Source organism: Peromyscus leucopus, chromosome 4 (assembly GCF_004664715.2).
Source record: "Peromyscus leucopus breed LL Stock chromosome 4, UCI_PerLeu_2.1, whole genome shotgun sequence".
Lineage (NCBI taxonomy): Eukaryota > Metazoa > Chordata > Mammalia > Rodentia > Cricetidae > Peromyscus > Peromyscus leucopus.
Window position 1 is genome coordinate 90,408,685 of NC_051066.1, and position 23,603 is coordinate 90,432,287.

Genomic DNA, 23,603 nt, shown 5'->3' on the forward strand with positions numbered 1-23,603 from the left:
TCCTTTGTAAATGCTTTTCTGGAGCCAAATTCATGTTAAGAGTACAATCAACTCTGTTTTACTTAACATTCAGCCATTGTGATAAAAATCTTGTGCACTGAAGTCAAGATTCAGTTTGAGGTCTGAGAAAGAGGTGAGGGAGTAGAGACTTTATACATAATCAGACATGCGTGGCTCATTTCCCGGGATTGCCCAGTTCAAGGCAGAAAGCCCCTAAGAAGAAAATTCAGAACTTGAGGGCTATGGGCACAGTTCAGTGAGTAGAGTGCTTGCCTAACGTGCTCAAAGCCCTGAGTGCCACCCCAGCACTGATGAAAAAGGCACAGTGATGCACATCTGTAATCCTAGTACTCAGGAAATGGAGGCAGAAGGATCAGGAGGTGAAGGTCGTCCTCCAGTGTGTTCAAGGCCTGATCTACATGACATCCTACCTCAAACAAATGAACCAACCACACACACACACACACACACACACACACACACACACACACACACAACTCAGTATTTGAATTGGAATTGTGAATTGGACTAATTTCTTATTTTATTTATAAACATATCCATATAGTATACACATGATATTCTAAGTCAGTTATTCGGGTAACTATCTGGTTGATCTTTTATTAAATATCTGGGTTTATTCTTATATTAGGAAAATAAGTTTACTGTGGGATTCTGGGGTTTCAGCAGTGACGTTATTGTGGCATTATATCTATGAAGTGATTATGCTGTCCTAGAGAAAGTGGTACTTTATAATTAGTGCTGGATGATGGGAGCTATTTTTCTATCTTCTTACCCTATGGTCTAAATTATTTTAACTACCAGAAATCTTAATAAACAATTAATGGTTCTGGTTCTTTGCCTAGAACAAAATTTCTAAGTTAAACCTGTACAGAAAGTCCACTTTCTACGTGCCTTCTGGTTGGCATTAGCATAGAGGCACAGCTTTCTGATAACTGTAGTCAAACTTGGGACTGTGAGAGCAAGTGGGGGAGGCATGATGCTGCACACCTGTACTCCAGGACGCTGGAGACTGAGGCAGCAGGTATGAGTCTGAGGCCACTCTGGGTTACATAGAGAGACCTTGCTTCAGAACAAGGCCTGAACAAAGCAAAACAAAAGGACTAAAAAGAGAACTGCAACCAATCTAACTCTCAGAGAACTGCTAGTCATAAGATTTCAAGATGGAAATAAATTTTAAGGAGACCAAGAAATATTGACTTTTCTCTTTAGATTTTAAACATCTTCTGAATAAAGGCAGTGTCCCCTATTTGTACTTTCTTAAAAAAATACAACTCTTCTTTTTTCTTATGATGCCAGGGATGAGACCCAGGATCTCACATGAGGCAAGTGCTTTCCATTGAGTATTTCCAGTCCCAGTGTGAGACCCTTACTGTTTGCGAAATATATAAGGTATGCTTCAGAATTTATGAAGGTTCTATTCTTAAGAGCTGAAAAACTCTCCTAAGTCAGGGAAAAATTATACATACCCTAGAAAAATAATGACTTGTCCAATTGTGAGATCATATTAAAATTATGTGTTTATATTGGGAGATGGGAATAATTCATGTTATTGGAACTGCCATGGGGGAAAAATAAAGTTTTGATCTCATACTCATTTTTTTCTCAACTTTTATTGATTTTCTGTGGATTTTGAATCCTGCTTCCAGATCCCACTTATCACCCATCCCCTCTCTTCTGCCTTCTGCCCGTGCAACCTCACTGCCAAAACAAAACAAATTTTAAAAGAAAAAAAAAAAGAGAGAAGAATCTCATTGTGGAAGTTGTAGTATGGCCTGTTGAGTCACACGGTTTACCCTTTAGTCCATTCATCTTACTTGTAAGTAAGTGTTCTTTGTTATGAGTCATTCATTGATCTTGTTTGAGGCTCTGGCGTCTGCTACACCACTAATAATGGGCTCCCTTGGGGCTCCTCTTGGATATCCTGTTGTTGTCCTGTGTTGTGGAGATCCTGCAGTTTTGGATCTGTAGGTTCATCCTCTTCACATGCTCCAACAGTTCATAGATGAGGTGGATCTTGGGGTGGGCCACCTCATAGCCCTGGTTCTGGGCCTGGGTGGTAGCTGAGTTGGTCAACCCACCAGCTTTCCCTCAGGGTCACTACCAGGGTGAGCTCTCCAGCACTGAGGCTAGCTCACCCAGAGTAGCCTGCAGCAGGGGGTGGGGCCAGTTCTCCTGTTCTCAGGCTCCCAGACCTAGCCCACTCACACTCCCACCACCAGGGCCAGCTCTACTGTTTTGCCCAGGTGAGGTGCAGGGCCCTCTCTCCCAACTGCTGCAGAGGTTATATGGGGCGGGGTGAGGGGGCGGCGAATGGGGGGGGTGTGTCAATTCTCCTGTGTGTGGCAGCTGCTGAGGGACAGGCCTAGTTCTCTCACTCTCCTGACCCCAGGCCAGCTCTCTCACCTGTCACAGGTAGCAAGGGCTGGAGGCAGAAGGGCATCTTTCCCTCACCCATGCCACCGCCTCAAACTAATTTTGAATCTTTATTTTCTTTCGATCCATAGTATAAGCTTCACCATTCTAAAACAGCACACGATTAATTCAGTAGTTTTTAGTATATTCATGAAATCAAGTAGCCCTCACCACGACCTAATTTTAGAGCATTTTCTTTCTAAAAAGAAACCTCATACACATTAGCAAGTACCCTCTGTCTCCTGCAAACAGCCTTGGCAACCACTAATGTACTTTTGGTTCCTGTGGGTTTTCTTATTCTGGACAGTTCATGTAAATGGAATCTTATAGTATCTGGCCTGGCCTTTGTGATCAGAGGTTATTTTGTTTGTTTGTTTGTATAATGTTTATAAGGTTTTCTGTGTTAGAGTGTAGATCAGAGCTTAATTTTCTACGAGATAATATTCTAGTATATGAATATACCACAGTTCAGTTATCCATCATCAGCTGATGGGCATGTGGATTATGTCTGTCCGTGTCTATTATGAATAGTGCTGCCTAAACACTTTATGTAGGATTTGGTGAGGACACATTTTCAGTTCTTGACATATCTCAAGGAGTTTCATTGCTGAGTCATATTGTAACTCTTTAATGTCTTTTAATTTATTATTGTTATTATTATTAGTGTGTGAGAGAGAGAGAGTGAGAAAGATTGTCTGTATGGATGAGTGCTATGGCACATAGAGGTCAGCGGATCGTTTCCAGGAGTTGTTTCTCTCCACGGTGGGTTCTAGAGATCAACTCAGGTCGTCTGGCTTGCATAGCTAAGCGTTTTTACCTGCTGAGCCATCTCACCAGCCCTAGTCTGTGTTTAATATTTTAAAGGGTCAAGGAAGTTTTCTAAAAATCCGCACCATTTTCAACCTGCTACCCTTGTATGAAGGTTCTTCTTTCCCTCATTCTTGCCAACACTTGTTAATGTCTGTGGTTTTTCATTATCATCACTCTAGCCAGGGTGGGCTAGTCCTTTGTAGTGGGTTTAGTTTGCTTTCCCTAATGCACAGATTGTGTCTATTAATGCCTAATGCCTTTTGTGTCTACTGGGAGATGGGTCTATTCAAGCTCTTTGCTTATTTTAAAATTAAGTCCATGTATTTTCACTAAATATGAATGGGAAGGTGGTAGAAGTCCATTTTCTTTGGCTATATTTCCTCATTCCTGTATAAATATATATTTTCTCAAAATGTGAATATTTATGGCTTATGGTAAGAGTTCCCTTTTCCTATAGAATAGACTGTTACAACAAAGTTGCCTATAAAGCAAGTCCCCTGATTTATATCATAGGAAAGGAAATTTTTTTAATAAAACCATAAACCGTTGAAAGACAGCATATGATAAAAAAAAAACCATTCTTTTCTAAGGCACAAAATTATTCCCCATAAAAATCTATAATCATATTCAGCATATAAAGCCCTACAAATCCTGACATATCAATATGTGGCAGTTTGTCACACAAGTTCAGAACCTTCGGCATAGTGCCAGCTGAAAACTAGTCATAGCTATGAGGGGAGGATTTAGTCATTAAGAAAGAGTTGCTTTTGAAGATGTCAGATGCAAAACTTGGGGTTTGGGGACGTTGGTGATACAAGTTATGTTCTAGTGTGTTCTTCCTTATTTGTATTTACAACTTAATTTATGCACATTGACATATGTACATTATGATTACTGACATTATTGAACTGTATTGAAATTTCATCATGTTCCCATTTTCTTATCTACTATGATGACATCATAAAGTATTACGCCATTAACGTCCACGTGTAATGCAACTTAGGTTTTCTTTGACTTACCTGATATAGGAGAATGCTTCATATGCCAAATTACCTTAACTCTGTGGTCTTTAGCTTCTGTCCGTTTATAAAGGGAAAAGGTTGACTTTAATGTTCCATCTTCTCTCCAGAAATACCCATTAACACAAATGACTGGAGCAAATAGTGACGGCATGGGATGTGAGAGTATCCTATGTTCTGTCGTTACCTCCAGAGTAGACGTTCAAAGAGATTTAAGGAGATTTAAGAGGGATGAGTGTTGTGGACTCTAGAACAGGCATGGTAATGTATAGTTGTGTGGCATCTAAGCTGCACAGGGGTGTGAAAGCTGCCAAGGATTGTTAGAAGTTAGAAAGACACCAGGCTGAGTGTGTCCTCAGTGCCCGACTTGTAAGTTGGAGTATAATCCTGTAGGCAACAGACAACGACACGAGGTTTGGAAGCCGAGAGAGTAACATAAGCAAAATGTCTCTGAAGAACATTGGTGGTGAGTCGGAGACTGTGCCAGAAGCTGTGGGTGTAGGAGGCAAGGGAAGTGAATCGGGATGCTATTCAGTCATGTAGGGGAGTGGGCAGACGTGAAACGAGGTTTTTCTGTTTTTAATGGTAGACTCAACAAGAAGTGGTGAGATGTCCCGGCCTGAGGGAGAAGCGTGAGTCTGGAATGACTGAGGCATTCCTAGCTCATGTCTCTGCGTTTATGAAAATTAGATGAGGGGATAGGGACTGAAAGCATGTTTGTGGGAACGGAAGGAGATGGTCAATGGTCAATTTGATTGAGAGATATCTGTGACCGAATAGGAGGAAATCCCTACTAGAAACTCGTCATTAAGATCAGGATTGCTCTAACCCCTCCCTGTACGTTTTTTGTGTATGTCCATATATTTGGGAGCTATGGAAGTAGTTGGTGGGAGCACAGCTGGATACACTTTCAGCTGGATTAACGTGTAGTGTGAAAGGGGGAAAGGTTTACGAGAAGTCTCTGGAAAACCCAGGAAAGAAAGCAAACAGCCAGTGAAAGGTAGGTAGAAAGACAGTTACATCTAGAATCCAGAGGAAGAAAGATTTCTTCAGAAAAGGACAGTCAAAGGAGCACATGTTTCAGAGAGATCCACCAGCATAATGTTGTGTTGAGCTTTGATTATGAGAATTCCCTATGAGGTCATTTGTTGAACGTTTGGCCCCTTGTTGATGGCTCTTTTAGAAGGTTTGGAAACCTCAGGAGATGGGACCTAGTCGGAGGCAGTAGGTCAGTAGGGTAAACCTGGTCTCCAGCCCCTCCCTCTCTGCTTCTTGGCCTCTGTGAAGTGAAGCGCCTTCTCCCTCCACGACCCCAGTGCTTTCGTGTTCTGCCCAAGCACTGGGGCCACAAATACCACAGAGCAAGCCTTCAGAAGCTCTGAGCCTAAATCACTTCCTCAGTAGGCTGTTTTCTTAGGTCACAGCTACTCAAAAGTAAGTAAGCGGATGGCTTTGAGATTTAGTGATTAAGATGTCTGTGACTTTCGCTTCCGCTGAGGGTGGGACAGAAGTCAGATTGCTGTGAGCTAGAGGCTTAATGGGATTTGTGGACCCAAAGGCCTGTTAGACCAAAAATGTATTGATGGGAAAGAAGTGATAAACAGCCAGACATGGTCTTGTTCCCTATAATCCCAGTACTCAGGGGGGAAAAAAGAGATGGATGATAGTTTGAAAGGAAGGCAGCTGTGGGTTAGGAAACCAGAAACATACTTGGAAGAAGGTGAGGAATAGCCAGGGGAGAGAAAGAACTAGAAGAAAGTTGAATTTTATCCATTGTGGGAAATAGTATCATCACAGGCTGCTGTCAGGTCCCACTGTATGTTAATCTTTTCTCTTGTAATAAAACGACTACAAGTTTAATTCAAAGCTTCTCATAGTGTAGTTTAATAAGATTTATCAAAGATACTGTTGCAGAGAGAAAAGTTGAAATTTAAAAAGGTGGCTGGTAAACATTTCCTATGAATTTATAATTTATATAATTTGGTAAGTTAGCAGAATTACTTAGGAGAAAAATGACCAAGATTCTGGACTGGCTGGCGTAATTAAGTATTCGTCACCTAGACTTCTTATTCTTTATCTGATTTATGTTATGGGTTGTTCTGAAAAGTTAATACTTAAATTTAATTAGAAAGGTATAGATACTAAGACTGTAATTAGTTGAAACATTTAGAATAGGAGGCTTTAAAGCAGAGAGAATCCTGGAGATCGATTTATCTAACAGCTCTTTAGTTCTTTCCCGGTGTTTACTACTTAGTTTCATTATAAAATGTATCTTGAGATACAAATGTCTAGAGATAATATAAGGAGCCTCTTCATCTCTCTGTTTGCTTTAGATACTTTTTACTTTCATAGAAAGGAAACATTCTAACACCCTCTGCATTACTTTCCCATCAGATTAAAAAAAAAGATGGACAATTATGGATATGATTGGCATCTGCAATTCCTTCCCTCTACCCCATATGTGAGGTAGCCATGATTGAGCTGACTGCTGCTGTTCTTATACTACATCCAGAGATGCCCATGGAAAAGAAATGGTTCTATTGTGGTTTTATACTTTGGATAACTTATATAAAATATGGATGTAATTCTATATAACATGCTTTTCTTGGTAAATACTGTTTTGTTTGTTCGTTTTTAGTATTTGTTCATATTGATAATCTGCTGGTGTAAGTTCCCCACTTCCCGCTCTTAGGAATGTATTAAGTGTCCTTGGGAGTACGTTCTATCTTATTTGAAAATAAATGTACCATGTACTGCCTTAAGACAAATGTCCTGCGTTGTATAGTTTGTTAGGACTCTGGACATTAGCTCAATGCTAATATCTAGCAAACAGTTTGGGTTTTTCCTATTTATTTTGCCATTATTACTCTCAGCTTTGTGCATTCCATCATATTCCATATTTTCTAGAGGTAACTTAGGTAAGATTTTTAATTTTTGAAAATAACATTTTTTTTGGGGGGGGCTACCTTGAAATCCTTAAATCTAGTTTAATTACACTTTGGTGAGATGTAGTCTAGTTATGTCCCAAGCAGTACTTTTGACAGCATTATAGGACAAGTATCACGGGAATTAAGAATTTAGGTTCTAGAATTGGATGTGGATTTTTATTCACTGTTTTTATCTAGATGCTTAATTGTGTATTTTAAATTAATGTTTCTTCCTGCATTTCTTCGTCCTTGCAATAAGGATATTAGTATGGTAGGTGAGGTTGGAGCATAGTGAGTTAACCTCCCAGAACTGGACATGAGACAGCCTGGACTTTACTCTTCCCGTGGTGTGAATTACATGCCAGAAACTGCACGTGGAGAAACTCATTCCAACTGTGAAAATACTTGCAGATGGAGTCTCCACAGCCCATCGCCCTTGGCTGCAGGAGATGTTCCAGTCCCTGTCCCACACTCTGCCCTCTTGCGGTGTACTCCACAGACTATCCTCTCATGCTGGCCTGCCTACAGAGGGAATTCCTCATTGCCTGCCCGTCCCCTTCTGCTATCATAATGACTGGCTGATAGTCCGCTACACTCTTTGGTGCTATAGATTTGCAGTTCTGTAACTCCGCTGGCCTTCCCACCTGCCTTGTGGGTACTGTGGTAGTATTGTGTTCCCCAAAATATTGTGCACCCTAATAAACTTATCTGGCGTCAGAGAATGGAACAGCCACTAGATACAGAGACTAGAAAATGGTGGCACTCACACCTTTAATCCTAGCCTTCTGGAGGCATGGATCTCTGTGAGTTCAAGGCCACATTGGAAACAGCCAGGCATGGTGACTCACACCTTTAATCCCTGGGAGTGATGGCAGAAAGCAGAAAGATATATAAGGCGTGAGGACCAGAAACTAGAAGCATTTGGCTGGTTAAGCATTCAGGCTTTCTAGCAGCAGTTCAGCTGAGAGCCATTGGGATGAGGATACAGAAGCTTCCAGTCTGAGGAAACACAATCAGCTGAGGAACTGTTGAGGTGAGGAAGCTGTGGCTTGTTCTGCTTCTCTGATCTTCCAGCATTCACCCCAATAACTGGCCTCAGGTTTGATTTTATTAATAAGACTCTTTAAGATTCCTGCTACAGGGTACTTTATCTCCAGCAGCCTTCTCAGCATCAGCACCCTGAGGAGAGTGAGGAAGAAGACACTGGCGTCGGCACTTTGCTTGCACCAAGGCTCCTTTTCTGGTTTTTAATCACATGATACTTTTTCAGTTCCTTGCTCTGGTCAACACATACTAGAGCAGAGGGTTGGCCAGCAAGTTATTCAGCAAAGGTCACTTATTTTTCTGCAGCTTTGCTTTGTTGAACAAAACCAAAGCATTCTGGGAGCCAGTCTTCCTTGTTGGTGTAACATGAGTTGTGTTCTGGCTTTGGTTTTAATCAGTTTTTTCTTTCAACAATGTTTGTGGATGGGACTCTTCTAGCTTCTTTTTCACAGAGAAACTTGCCTGTTCCATTAGTCTCTGTCCATGATTTTAGCTGAGCTGAAATGAACAATTTAAAGACCTCCTCTAGCTAAATACATGATCTCATCCTATAGTACTCCCAAGTCCTGACCAGACTCACGTGGAACTGTTTATTTCCGCTGCCCGCCCCCCTCAACCCCCTGACAGGGTTTCTCTGTGTAGCCCTGGCTGTCCTGGAATTAACTCTGTAGACCAGGCTGGCCTCAAACTCAAGAGATCCCCCTGCCTCTGCCTCCCAAGTGCTGCGATTTTAGGTGTGCACCACCACATCTAGCATTTTTTTTTCTTTCCAACCAATGCTTCTGTCATACTTTTTGAAACCTAGATGTGTACCTTCTGTGTACTGCAAAATGCTTAATATTGTCAATCTATTTTGTACTATGAGGGGAGGTCTCTTAATCGTGCATAGATATGAAGCACCTTACTTTTATATTATACATTATTCATTTATCTTTTATTTTTATCATAATACAATATGAGCATACATACATACATACATACATAAATTGGGTTTTAAAATGATCGTTTCCAACTTCAAAAGGAATTTGAAAAAAAAAATGACTAATGAATTTATAATTGTCCTCAGTTATTTCTCAGTACTCTGACATACTGAAGCAGTTCTTTAATTAAGAGTCCACTTTCTTTGGTGAGCATCTATAGATCCCCCCTCCCAACTCCCGAGATGTTCCCAATCTGTCTCTGTCTCTGTCTCTCTCTTTCTGACTTTATTTCTCTTTCTGGCCCCCCTTACTCCCCCAAGATAGAATTTCACTCTGTAGTCCAGGCTGGTCTGGTACTTGCTATGTAGACCTCAAACTTGAAGCCGTCCTCCTGCCTCATTTTCCAGAGTGCTGAGATTATGTTATTAAAATTATTATTATTTTGGTTTTTCAAGACAGGGTTTTTCTGTGTAGTTTTGGTGCCTGTCCTGGATCTCACTCTGTAGACCAGGCTGGCCTCGAACTCACAGAGATCCTCCTGGCTCTGCCTTCCCGAGTGCTGGGATTAAAGGCGTGTACCACCACCGGCTGGTTCTAAAATTACTTTTATATGTGTTTGTGTTGAATATATATGTATGCATGCATGTATGGGCACATGCATACCATGGCACACATGGAGACCAGAGGACAACTTGCAGGGCTCCCTTTCCCATGTGAGTCCTAGGGATTGAACTCAGGCTGTTAGTACCTTTAGTCACCAAGCCATCTTACTGCCGCTGTGGTTTGTTGGTTTCTTTGTTTGTTTGTTTTAAACCTCCTCATATCATTTGGTCCTGGTGGAGAGGGTCAGAAGCCAAACCCATGATGGTTTCCAGAAGCTGCAGGCACTGGCAGTGAGCGGGCAAATGTGGAGGTATTTTTATTTCAAACTCTCTGAACTGCTGATACACTTGGGAGGTTTCATTCATAAATAAAAAAAAAATTAATATTCACAGAGTGTTGGCATACTGTGAAAGTCAAATGATTTAAAGTGCAGTGTCTTCAGTTTGCATTTACTAGAAGACTGTATCAGAAATTGTCACTGTCAGTGGTGGATATATCCACCAAGGGCAGTCAGAAGGCAGCAGTGGATGCTGATGACATTTAGAGAAAGAAGCCTTCTGTTCTGTCTCTAAAGGGGACAGTTGTAGAAGCAAACTCCCTATTTCAGAAGATTTTCCCAGGTTGCCTCACTGCCCAGTGTTTGGTGCTGTGACATCCTGATTAACTGTAGTCTTTGGGAGTGAGGCCTTCTGCAGACCACTGCTTCCTGCTGCCCTTGCTTCTGTTTTCAGAGCTCGCCACTAAGTGAGAATGTTCCATTGGCGTCTGGGTTACCTCTAGTCAAGACCAGTGTTTCTCCCATGAAACTTGGACAGCCAACAAGAAAAACCTGGGAATGCTGTCAGGCAGTGAAGTAGGTGCTCCCTACTGTTCCCAAGAGTAGCTCATTTGTGTGTGGCAAGAACCTTTTTCTTGTGGTCCTCCGTGGTATAAAGCCACGTTTTATACTACAGATATGATGCAGTCATCCCGAGGTTGCATAGAATCCAAATGCTATGCTTCCTGCATCAGGACCGGTTCTTTTCCCCATCCGCTCTTCCTCTGTCCTTGACCTCGCAGCAGGAAGCCTTTGTGTGAGGTTCTCATCTGGAACAACTTCTCCACACTTGTTTTCGTGTTCTGTTGGATTACAGGGCAGCGGGCCTACCTTTGAAGGTCCTTTCTCTTTTATTTCTTTGCTGTGCACTCCAGTAATTAACTTTGTCCTTCTTTTATTTGTTCCAGTCAATCGCAGGCCACTCTGCTGAGCATCTTCTCCCAGGAGTACCAGGTTAGAAGTTTTCTTCTTTGTGAGGGTTGACAGGTGCCTAATTGAATGATGAATGTCCCTTTATTTCTTTGTAATTGAACTGCCAGCTCTCTGATTGGGTTGGAGGATGTTCTCCTTTCCACATCAGGCACCGCCTGCGTCTCAGTGGAGGCCTGCCAAGCCTACCCATCCATCTGTCTAATAACATCTAGCCTTTGCTTATTTGGTGGACCTGTAATAAATTATGCTAAACCATTATTATTCTGACAATAATAATTTCCCTGTGTTGCGTGGCTCCATGTGCTAAATGTTTGCTGACTTGCACTGTCAGTGCCGCTTCCCATTGCTGACAGAGATGATGATAAATGACCACTGCTGGAGTGGCAGAAGGCAAGAGAGGCAGAAAATGGAGTCATTTATCATGAGATGACAGGTGTCAGTCAAGTGGCAAGTCTCTATGGAATTACTTTTTGTAGTTTTCAAATAAGTTGTTTTTAAGCAATGTTCTTCCCGGTTAAATATGGCAATTGGATTGTAAAACCCGAGTGCCGAGGACTTAGATGGAATTGAATTGAGGGGAAATTAATACAAAGGTTGAAAGAGGGAACAAGTTTTCCTTTGCCCTCTGCAGCCCTAAGCAAACTTATTTAGATTCAATTACTATGACCCTGGTGGCTTTTACATATATACTGTACTTGTGGTACAGTCTGAAGACATCCCAGTCAAGCAGGAGATTAAAATGCATAGAAGTGGGAGCAGGAGAGGAAATCCTGCCACCACCCCTGTCCCCAAGCCATTACCCATTTGCCCCGTACGCTTGCCAGTGGGATGAAGAAATGTGTCTTTGCTGTTCCTGAACCTGATATGTGACACAATATTAAGATGGGTCTTTTTTTTCCTTGCGTTTTGTTTCAGAAACATATTAAACGAACACACGCCAAACATCACACTCCGGAAGCGATTGAAAATTATTACCAGAGGTATGACCTGCCTGCCCCACTAGAGGGTATCACAGTACCTATTAATTGTGATAATTATTATGAATAAATTAGATCATTAAATTGACTTTTATACAGTTTTAAGACTGTGCTATTTAAAACTGTTAGTGTATTTGGCAATAAGTTTTTGAGTGCTTTCTTTGGCATGTGTGAATAGTATGGTGATGCTGTCAGTTTAGGTGTGTATATGTGTCCTATATGCAGTGAATTCAGTTATTACTGAATCTTATTTGGCTACTTGAAACTTTAAATACGCCACATCTTTGATGGATGTATACATTCACACATGTATATGTGCAAGTTTTCAAAGCAGTTTTCATTTATTTCTTATTCAAATCAGCAAGCTGAAAAAAAGTGCGATTGAAATCCAGTGTAGTAATTTGCCTCCTATCAGTTGGGTTAGCCATTTTAGGTATTTAAGAAAGACCTTCATCAAATAAGCACTTTATGGAGACATATTATTTTATATAACTATCATCTTTTAATGAGGGCTTTATGTTTTTAAGAAAATTTTGAGTGTTAAACCAACAGCATAGTGTTCAGAGAATATTTAAATTTGAGCTTTATTATTCTGAGATGAACAGAACTTTTAAAATGGTTCTGATTTTCTTAATTCTGACATTTGTTACCATCATTTTGATGTCTGAATAAATAACAATAAATGGTAATGATACAAACCAAATTTTCCTTCTCATTCAACTGCTGATGAACAACTAGGTTGGTTCATTTTGTTTGCTATAGTGAATAAAGCAGCAATAAACATGGGGTTCGAATATCTCCATGGTAGGGTCTGGAGTTTCTGGGTTTGGGCCCAGGAATGAAAGAGCTGAGGCATATGGTAGTTCTATTTAAAAATTTTTGCGAACCCTCCAAACTGATTTCCACAATGGCTGTATTAATTTGCACCCCACCAACAGTTGAGTTAGGATTCTTTTCTCTCCACATTTCTCCAACATTTGTTATCAGATTTGTTGATGAGAGCCATTCTGACTCGGTGAGGGCGAGATGGTGTCTGGTAGAAGGTCATCAAATTGTACAAGCTTTGGGGTCTGGCTAATCTGGGTGTGTGGCGTTTTTATCTATTTGCAAGTTTTTGAATAATAAAGTTTATGAAATTTAAAATAAATTGAGGGTTAGAGAAGCTATTGAAATTGGATTTTCTTTTAAAAAAGTCCTTCATTTACACACACACACACACACACACACACACACACACACACACACACATATACACACACACACACATACACCAAGCCTAGTGGCACAATCTTGTAATTCCAGCTTTGGGGATGCCGAGGCATGAGGATCTCAGGCTCACAGCCAGCCTTGGTAACTTTGTGAGACCTTGTCTCACAATTTAAAAAGAGAGAGAGAGGGTTTGGTTTGCATAGGGTGTAGAACACTTGCTTAACTTGTGCAAAGTCGTAGTTTCAATCCCCAGCACTAAAAAAGAAATGTGTAAGTAATTACTGATATGTGAATTTTTTTCTATTATCTTGATAGTTTTTCTTTAAAAGTAAAAAAATTATTAAGTATAGTTAGCGAGTAATGAACAGTGAGTAATTAGTAGAGTGGGTGGTCATGAGGGTATAGAAATATATTTGTTTCTTTGCATTTTTAAATATTAGAGTCTCAGTTATGGTGAGACATTAAATCATTTGAAATAAAATCAGAACTGAGGCTGTAATAGAGACTCAGAGGAAAGCTTCCCCCCTAGTGTCTCGATCCCCTGGCAGTTCCCTCTGTGTACGTCTGAGGGAGCCAGCCATATGTCACCCTTCAGGCAGACCCACCTCACCAGCCTGTCGTTAAAAATGTGCGGGTCAAGCATCCTGGTAAAGCCAAGGTAAACTGGCTTTAAAAGGTTCTTGTTTGTTTCTTAGGTTTTTTTTTTTTCCCAGAATAAAGGCAACTTGTATTTTATCCATATACATTTAAGCAATGGGAAAATGTTAATAACAACTTATTTAATTTTTTTCCTTTATAAAGGTAATACCACCTGCTGTGAAAATTAAGCACATTTGTTATGGCATAGAAAGGAATGAATGATTGCCCATAATTGTGCCACTCAGAGATAACTACTGGTTAAAGTTTCATCTCAGCCTTCTGACAACCCATTTTTACATGGATGAGGTCATATTATATGTGCAACTATAAGTCCTGGATTTTATTGTGGAAAAATGTATGTGATGTAATATTATTTGTAAAAAGCCTTTTTCTGTTATTAGTTGTCTTCCTTTACCGTGTAAAAGACTGAATTTCCCAGGTTATTCTTCTGAGGCCCAAATGTGTCCCCAGTGCCCTGATACTGGAAACAATACTGTGGTAAACATCTTGATACTTGACTCACAGGCACTGGTTGATCTCTGTGTGTGTAATTACTGGTGCAAACAATGTGTACATTGATTATATGTTGCTAAATTATTGTCTAGAAGCGTCTTGATTATATTTCTGCCAGCAATATGAGAACCTCTGGATCCACATTCTAGTTATCATTGAGATTATGGCAGTTGGGCATTCAAAGTCAGAAGTTACCGTGAGAGCACCATGATTCTCTTAAAACGTCATAGGATCAGGATAGTGGTAGAAAGTGTGTTCCTGGGCTTTTGCCTTGGTAGGGAGATTCTTTCAATTGGATATTTACAGACAGCCTGTGTTCATTTGAAAATAGCTCTCCATCCTTTTACACTGTGCTAGTTTATTCCCATACAGGAACATCCTTGGTGAAATTTATCTTGATTCTTCCAGATGTTCACATAGGCTTTTGTGCACACACACATGATTGGGCTACTAGTTCCTTTTCTAATCACTGAGTCCAAGATCCTGACAAGTGTAACCTAAGGAAGGAAGGCTTTGTACTGACCTGTGGTTTGTGAATGTATTCTGCATGGCAGAGTTCATGGTGGCAGACTCCTCATAGACAACAGGGAATGCTGATACTCAGCTAGCTTCCTCCTCTTATCCCTATTCCATTTGAGCCTTCCCTCCTCTGTTCCCCACCCTCAGCACCTTCAGCACCCTCAAACACTCAACTCTGGGTGATTCCAAAGCCAATCAAGATGACAATGAATATTGATCATCACAGATGGTCAGATCTGTAAGTTTCTATCAGTAGCAAGTTTGGCAATCCTATCTCCCATCCCTTCTAACCACACTGGCTCAGGAAATAGCTTCAGTAGCTATACAGAATCAGATCAATTGAATTTTCTAAGGTGTTGACGTGGAGAAAAGAATTGTTGAGACCTGATATTGACAGTGCATGATAAAGCTGGATTCTGAACATTGATTCCACTGTGATGCTAATCTTGAGAGTCACATGACTGGATTGACAAATGCCTGGGAAGAGAGTAAACACACTTCTCATTTTAAATAAACAAGGGCATTTCTGGATAGGAATAACTGCAGAGACCAGAGCTGCTTTGTTTTCAGGTCACACCATTCAGTAGGTTACTGGGAGTGTGTCTTTGAAGCCTACATCTTGCCCTGGCCCCTTCCTGTCTGCTTCCTGTCTGACATGAGGTGAGTAGCTTCTTTTGCCCACAGTGCCTCTCTGCCATGATTTATCCCTCACCTCTGACCTGAGTGATAGAACCAGACCATGCCCCAAGCCGTGAGCCAAAATGTCTTTCCTTCCTTAGGTTGGTTTTATTGTCATAGCAAGAAAAAGCTGAAATGTCCAGTAGCACCATTTATTGCACATTACTCTCCTGCTGATAGCTGCCCATGCACATGTGAAAAAGACAATACCCACCTTCAGCTATTCTGTGGAACAGAAGATAGCTGTGTCCCTAAATAAAGGAATTTCAGTAAGAGAAGTGTTAACAGAGATGTTTACAGAGTCCAACACAGCTGTCTATTATCCCTATGGAGTGTCCAGAACAATGGTCAACAGACCCCATTTCAAAATAAGAGTGGCCTTTACTGGTTTGTTGGGAAGCAGAACATTCCAAAAGGAGAGAAAACAGTAGCAGAGTTATGGATTTTATGTCTTTTGAGTGAGGATTGAACCTGGGGTCTTGCGCATGCTGGGGAAGAGCTCTACTACAGAGCTCTATCTCCAGCTCAGCTGTTCTATTTTTAAAATAAGGACATAATGTCATGACCGTAGATCTTCTAGTCAGACATTATAAAATAGGTCTTCTCTAAGGGTCTTTTTTATTGTGTGGGATGTATGTAAATGTTCATGTGGGTGTGTGCGTGTGTGAGTGTGGGTGTACATGAGTGTGGAGGCCAGAAGTTGACATCATGTTTTTCTAGATAGCCCTTCACCTATTTATTTATTTACTTATTTTTCTCTTATTTGAGATAGAGTCTCCGAGGGGATCTGGAGCTGAGTGACTCAGTCCCACTGGTTGACCAGTGGGTTGTAGTAATCCTTCCAACTCTGTGATCTACCCCCCTCCAGCACTGCAGCTTCAGATGTGCGTCACAGTGCTGGCCTGGGTAGATTTCATCAGTGCCTTGAGGTTGGTTTCCTCACATGAGCTAGCAAGGAGCCTTTGTACTCACAGGAATTTGCACTGATTGAATGTATGTGGACTCTATACACTGGGGTTCTGTTTGACCAGCTTCTGCTTGTTTCAACATGTTAGTAGCTTCCATTGTGTATTATCAATATAGTGATGGATGCATCTCTTAAAGGAAATCATGCAATTTTGACTCAAAACAACAGTTCCCTAGTATAAGTAATTGCCCCCGAAACACAAACCTTGGCTTTCTCCTTACTTTATACAAGACTTAACTGCCACTTCCTTAGAGGTGGGCTTCCTGACCAACTCACCTAATTTTATATGTTACCATAGCATGTATTATGCATTTATGTCTTCCATTTTTGTTTGTTTGTTTTATTGTTGTCTGAAGACTGTCATATCTTTGTAATGATAGAGACAGGGATGTTTTCTTCCCTGTTGCTTCTTCAGAGCCCAGATTAAGGCCTAAACCAGAGCTCTCCAAAGTATTCGAAGTATACATGAATGTTAAGTAGTCAATACTAAAGCTGCCATGATGACAGTATGCTGTTAAATACTGAACCCAGGGTTGGAACTCTTTGAGAGTTTGTGCTTCTCACACTTATTTGGTGCGGCATGGCCACACACACAGGTTGATTATTTTATTCTTGAGCAGACTTGTCAGTGCACTGGAAATATAAGCTGAAGTTTTTCATCCTACCTATTTCCCAGGGGCTCTGTTCTTTAAACCACCGTTGCTATGTTTTGGGTTCTTTATTTGTCTTGGGGGGGCTGTCTTTATCCTCTCTCCCCTCACCCCACTTCTGGACCTATTTTCAAACCCACACTTTTCTCCCACTCATGCTTCTGAAGTCCCTATTTCCTCATTGGTTTTCTACCTAATACAGTCATCGTTAAGAAGGGCCCCTGTATGTGGGAAGTAGATTGGTTTAAATTATTTTGAAGTTGTAATAATCCCACCACTCTCCCTATAATTAGTGTTGACTCTGCCTTGTTTATGTTATTATATAATGTGGTATTTGCTGCTGGCAGTTACATGGCAGATCCCATTTATTGACTTTATTTTTTTAAACTATCAACAAAGAACTTTAATTTATTCAATCAACTAAGACATTTTAGAGAAAATATCCTTACATGATTTTTACTAGGTTGTCTAATGTGAATTTAAAAGTTATTTGATTATTAGTAAAAAAAAAAAGTATGTATGAACATATACTATATAATCATCCTTTATAAGCCAAGAATTGTGATAGATAGAATAAACTAAAGGAAATCTTGTCCCCTTATGAGCCTGTCGGCATTACACTGGGAGATGAGTGTGAGACAGACAAGTAAATTAGCCCTCTTTCCAGTGTTTTGCTCTCCATGGCCCAGGTAATCTGTGGTCATCTGTTCCATGATCCTCCTGCTGACCTATTGTCAGAAGAGTAGTAGCCTAAAGCTGGGTTACCGTACCTATCAGTCATCTCACTTCCTCTTATGATGGAGGCCTTGCGTTATCTCACACAGTCATCACAAGAAAGTTGAATAAAGTTCAGTAAGAGAAAGACAGAACCACATTTATAGATTTTATTATAGAATACTGTTCTGTTATAAATCTCTTACTCTTCATCATAAGCTAACCTTTATGTTGAGCATATGTGTACATAGGAAAGCATCATATATGTAGAGTTCAGAGCTTTCTATCAGTTCGGGCATTCACCGAATATATTGGAACATATCTCATAGATAGGTGGCCTTCTGTAGCTTGGCAATACCTTATTCTGTGTTCTCTGATAGAGAGACATACAGGTGGCTTCCCATTAGCGTATGAAGGAGAGTTAACTTACTCATGGATGGTGGGCTGAAGACTATGGTATTAGAGCCGTGTCGAGTTAACATAGGGAAAGGTAAGTGTAGCAGACTACAGTACTGGAGATGAGGCTGGCCAAGTAGAGTGGATCAGAACCGGATTATGGCCAGTCCTACTGGCTCAGGCCTGTAATGCCAGGCCACATAGTGATTTCAAGGTCAGCCTGCCAGCTCAGTAAAACCATGTTTCAAATTCAAAACAGCAAAAGAGGGCTAGGGACAGAGCTTCGTGGTAGAGCCAATGCCTAGCGTGTCAATTGCTAGGTCCAACCACTAGTAGGACAACAGCCAAAAAAATTCATATTATAAAGAACCTCACCATCCATGGTAAGTGATTACTGTACAGCTTTGGGATTGAATGTGGGTATTCGGAGCTGGTAAAGGAGAAGGCCACAGTCAGTCTGGTTAAAACAAAGTGTCCTGTGTTCCATGTCTGGGAGAACCTGGGCTTTTGTGCTTGTTGGCTTCTTGAAGTACAGTGTGGTGGCGAAGGCTGGAGGTTATTACAGGAACCTAGGGCAGATAATATGATGGCTCCTATCGCCTGTCAGAGCTGTAAGGTCTCAGTGGCACGGGTGCCGACATGCCCGTGTGCTTTTTTAAACTGTGAAAGTCAGCTCTCCTCCCTCCAATGTGATGGCTGTGTATGGCATAGAGTGCTGTGGATGGGAGTCTAGACGTCACCTCTGTGCCCTTGCGTCTCAAAGTTTGAGAAGCAATGGAGACTGGTGGGTGTGGTTCTGCCTCCTCCTCACCTTCAGCAGTTGGTTGGTTTGAGGGAGTTGTGCTGTCTTTCCCTTCACTGCTTTTCGGTGATGGTAGCATGCTTTAACAGGACGTGAGCATGGTGTCTGCCCAGGAGAAACATGCGTACCCAGGGGATCCTAACAAGTCTGTGCTGGCCCTTCCTCGCCACTGCATGACCACTTGCCTTTGTGTGTCTAGGTACCTGAACGGCGTGGGGAGAAACGGAGCAGCCCCTGTGCTCCTGGAGCTAGCCAATGAGGTAATGTTATTGTTATGATTTTATTTAAACCTGAGCTAAACCTGAGGGGCCTATTGAGAGTAGTGTTACTCAGAATTGTAATTAACTTAAAAAGAAAAAAAAAAAAGGAAAGATTCTGAGGTGTGTTAGACATTTAAATTGCTCCCTGGCCCCTTTGTACTTTTAATAATTGGACAAAGAACTTCATGAATTAATAAATCAGTTGACATAATTAGTCTACTTCTTTTAAGGCAAATGTACAAACAGCTTCTTTGCTTCTTGTTTTGTGGAAAATTTCAGCCAAACAGCTCCGAACATGCTCTTAGGATTGGTTGCCTTAATTTAGCCTGAGAAATACCTATGTCAAGTAAAGAGATGCGTGCCAAGAAAGCCTATGCTAAGTATTATAAAAACGAAGTGAAAAATTTTATATGTAACAATGTATCATTTACGTGATTCATTTTTCTGTTTGTAAACTTTTATTATAATAAAGGATACAAGCCTATGGAAAAGCGCCTTCCTATAAAGAAACATAATATTCTTATTAACACCGAGTATAAAGTGATTTATGGAACTTATTTGCTAACTCTGATCTGCTCCTGTGTGGGGAAACAGCTAACAGCTTAGCATTTTCAAAAGGAAACCCTGAAGATTTCCTGTGAGTGAAGAAACTACAGAAAGTTCACAATAGTTGCAGAGAGCCTACCAAAAAATAAAATATTTAATTCCTAAACTCTAAAATATTTATCCACTGTAATGAGAGCAATACAGTATTGAGTGTGAGTTGGAATGGCTTATGCAAACCTCATAGGGACTGCATGAAATGTACACTGTTTCTGTGTTGTGTTATAATGGGAAACAGAGAGGCAAGGCAGAAAATGTGTGTTTGCATTAAAGATGACTCTGTGCCATGAACATTAAGCGTTGCAGGAGCAGCAAGTTCTGCATGCTGCATTAGGAAGGAAGGATGGCTTCTCTTGCAGCTCATGTCTGCTGCACACTGCTGCAGTCAGCAGAAGCACAATTACCCATCAGTTACTAGATGATTCTAATAGTCTGGGAGGCATCTTCACAAACTGATCGAATGGTTAACACATAGAATGGGTTGTCTTGTGTCTTATTTTCTTATTTCTAGAGGAGGGTGGGTATTAAAGATCAACGGACATTTTGCTCTAAGTTGATACTCTTAGTGACTTGAGGTACCTAAGCACTAAGTAGAATTTTAGTGATTATCCTCTGTGGAAAAGAGGAGGGAGCTAGTAGCATTATAGGTGCACCTGGGAAAAAAGTGATGCAAATGTGGAGCTTGATTTCATAGATGATCACATTGATGGTGGAAGTTCTCTAAAGCAGCACTTTATATTCATTTGAATTTCATTTTTTAAGAAAGGTTTATTGTTATTTTTATGTGTGTGGGTATTTTGCCTGATTGTATCTGTGTACCTTGTTTGTGCCTAATACCCATGGAGGCCAGAGGAGGGTGTCAGATCCCCTGAAACTGCAGTTACAAATGGTTGTGAGCCACCACCTGAGTTCTGGGAATCGAACTCAGGACTTATGGAAGAGTAGCCAGTGCTCTTAATCACTAAGCCAACTCTCCAGCTGCTCATTTGAATTTTTAATGGATAGTTCTGTTGAGCTTAGTTTATGGGACTGATCTCAGTTTCCATTTTATAATTGTATGGAAAAAGCTAACCCATCACTATATATTTCCCTACATCAATAAATCTATTTACCATGAATATGTAGCAATATTTAGCCTCCCTAAAAAATTAGTTATTTTGAGATCTCCGCCCCCCCACACCCCTTTCTTTTGGTGCCTAGTTAGTGCAGAGGAAACACTTTCCATGAGATTACTAATGCATTAGGGTAATTTGGAAGTTGTGGGTACTAGATTATGGCTTCTAAATCTCTAGGCTCCCATGTTTATATGCTAGTTAATACTTAAAGGACATACGCTTATATCTGATGGCAATTGATGTGATGGTAATATTTTATGAGTCAATATATATTTAATCAGTGGAAACTGTAAAAATTGATGAGAAATATGTAACTCATACATTTTATTGTGCAGCAGCTCTCCTCTTGTACACACAAGCACCATGTTATTGTTGATTTGGGTGGGATAAGGGATCTAGGTAGCCATCATTGGTTTCATAAATCTCTTAACACCATTTTTCCTGATCAAGCCTGAAAATGAACATTTTAGGAAGTCGCCTCTGTTAGTGATGATATGACCAATCATTCTGTTCTCTCCACACAAATATTTTCAAGTCAGATTTGAAGCACTATGAATTTTACTTACATGCTAAATTCTGACATGAAGCATGATGGCCCTATTTCAGAGCAAGATGGACGCATGATTAATATGAAAATTAGAGAGATGCAGGTACCTGAACTAATAAGGTAGTCCTTATTCAGGCTGGACTACCTTCAGTAATTTCTCCATTTTTCATGTGTCAGCCCTGATGTGGGTTACTACGAATAAGCAGCTCCGTGGAAAGCATTTCTTTCTACTCGGGGAATTTAAGGGCATCCAAGTACATACATATTTGAAAAAAAAAAAAAAACTGTTCATACAAATGAAGCTACCCTCTTTGTCTAGTTACTAAATCACGATAAAATTTTGGTATAAGCCTGGGACTTGAATACCTGTCAAGAATAATTCCTGGTGATAATATATGAGGAATATTTCCCATTTTACACTTAGGATAAAAAGGTCCCTATTAGGGAGGCATCATTACTCTTAAAAAAACAGATATATTTTGGTGAAATTAATCAATGGTTAATGAATAATCTGAAAGAGAAAATACTTTTACAAATGAGTAGATGATTAATTATTATTATCAACAACTAAAATGACTGTTTCGCTGAGTGTTCTTTGTTTTGTTTGATTCTCTATTTAAAAGCAGGCTCACTTTCTGGGCTCTGAATTTGCTGAATTGATCAGCAGTATTTCAGACCAAACTCAGTATTCTAATTAATGCCACAGTTGTTATTATTGTTGTATTTTTTCTTCATATCTCTGCAAAGTAGTTTTTTTTCTTTTATCATGTAAGGTATTTTGTATGTAAAAAAAAATCTCAGCTCTCTCTAAAGATAAAACGGAATCAGTCAAAAATCCATATTTTAAATGATTTGGACATTTGATTAAGTTTTTGAAAAGTGACTAAATGAGTTTTTTCAAATTTGAAACTGAACTCAAAATAATGTAAGTGTAGAAGGTTGGATAGAAAAGGGGTTCTAGAGTAGAAAGCAATGTGGCCTACCAACAAAAATTGGAATTAGAAGAGCTTATTTGCCTATTTTAGGTATTATTCCTAAGATGTCCTGTCATTATTGGTTGGAATGTTGTAGTCTATAAACGATCCATCCATTCTTTTCAACAGCACAGATCTTCTTTCAGTCTACCACAATGGAAGCCACCAAGGGTGGGAAAGATTTTAATGAATGATGCTTGTTACAGTTGATTAAAATTGACTTAATCTTCAGTGTTGACAAAATATTGGAATATCAACTGCTGGCACAGCTTGGCAGTTTTAATTTTCTACTTCTGTTTTCTGAAGGTGGACTACGCACCCTCATTAATGGCTCGGATTATCCTGGAGAGATTTCTACAGGGGCATGAACAGACTCCACGTGAGTTCCTTCTTTTGCTGCGTCTTCATTTTTTTCCTAACATTTCTCTTTTACTCCCGTATACCAATTTAAAAATAATTTACACAGCATCTCAAGTTACTTAATGAGAGCCAGATTCCAAAACAGCTATCATCAACAGTTAATGACAATTGAATGCAATATAAAAGACCACCCACAACTTAAATACTACTCAGAATAATGCTTTCTCCTTTGTCTAAATTCTGCATTCACCTCTCCATTCAGCTAAATAGACAATGTGTATCAAACTCAAAAATTGATTCATCTTTCATATAGAGAACAAGATACATCATTTAAAAAACCACTGTCAGGAACTGGCTATAAAAGAAACATTCATCCTTTTTATTTTAATTCAGCAAGACTGGAGAAATGCTACTCTCAAGTACAAAAATGAATTCCACTGATCTTCGTACAAGAAAAGAAAAAAGAAAAAAAAAGGAAAGGAAAAGAATAGAGCTACGGGAGGAGATTCAAGCCTAAATTAATTTGCCACTGAAAAAATACATTTTGTTATTTTCTCTGTGTCAACTGCATGATTAAAACCGGCTGTTAAGTGAGCTCTGGGGATGTGCTCGTAAAAGATTTATGAGTAATATTCAATGTGATATTCAAAGTGAGTCATGAATATCAGGATAATT

The 23,603-nt window shown here is 40.1% G+C and overlaps 1 protein-coding gene across 2 annotated transcripts in view; it reads left to right on the forward strand.

Moving 5' to 3' along the window:
* Cdin1 (CDAN1 interacting nuclease 1) overlaps positions 1–23,603 on the forward strand; it is a 211,781-nt gene that overhangs the window by 41,972 nt on the left and 146,206 nt on the right. For both annotated transcript variants that reach the window (XM_028875771.2, XM_028875772.2), the window contains exons 2-5: positions 10,981–11,026; positions 11,921–11,985; positions 19,269–19,329; positions 22,875–22,947. In XM_028875771.2, the coding sequence (XP_028731604.1) occupies positions 10,981–11,026; positions 11,921–11,985; positions 19,269–19,329; positions 22,875–22,947 (245 nt within the window). The remainder of the gene's footprint in view (positions 1–10,980; positions 11,027–11,920; positions 11,986–19,268; positions 19,330–22,874; positions 22,948–23,603) is intronic.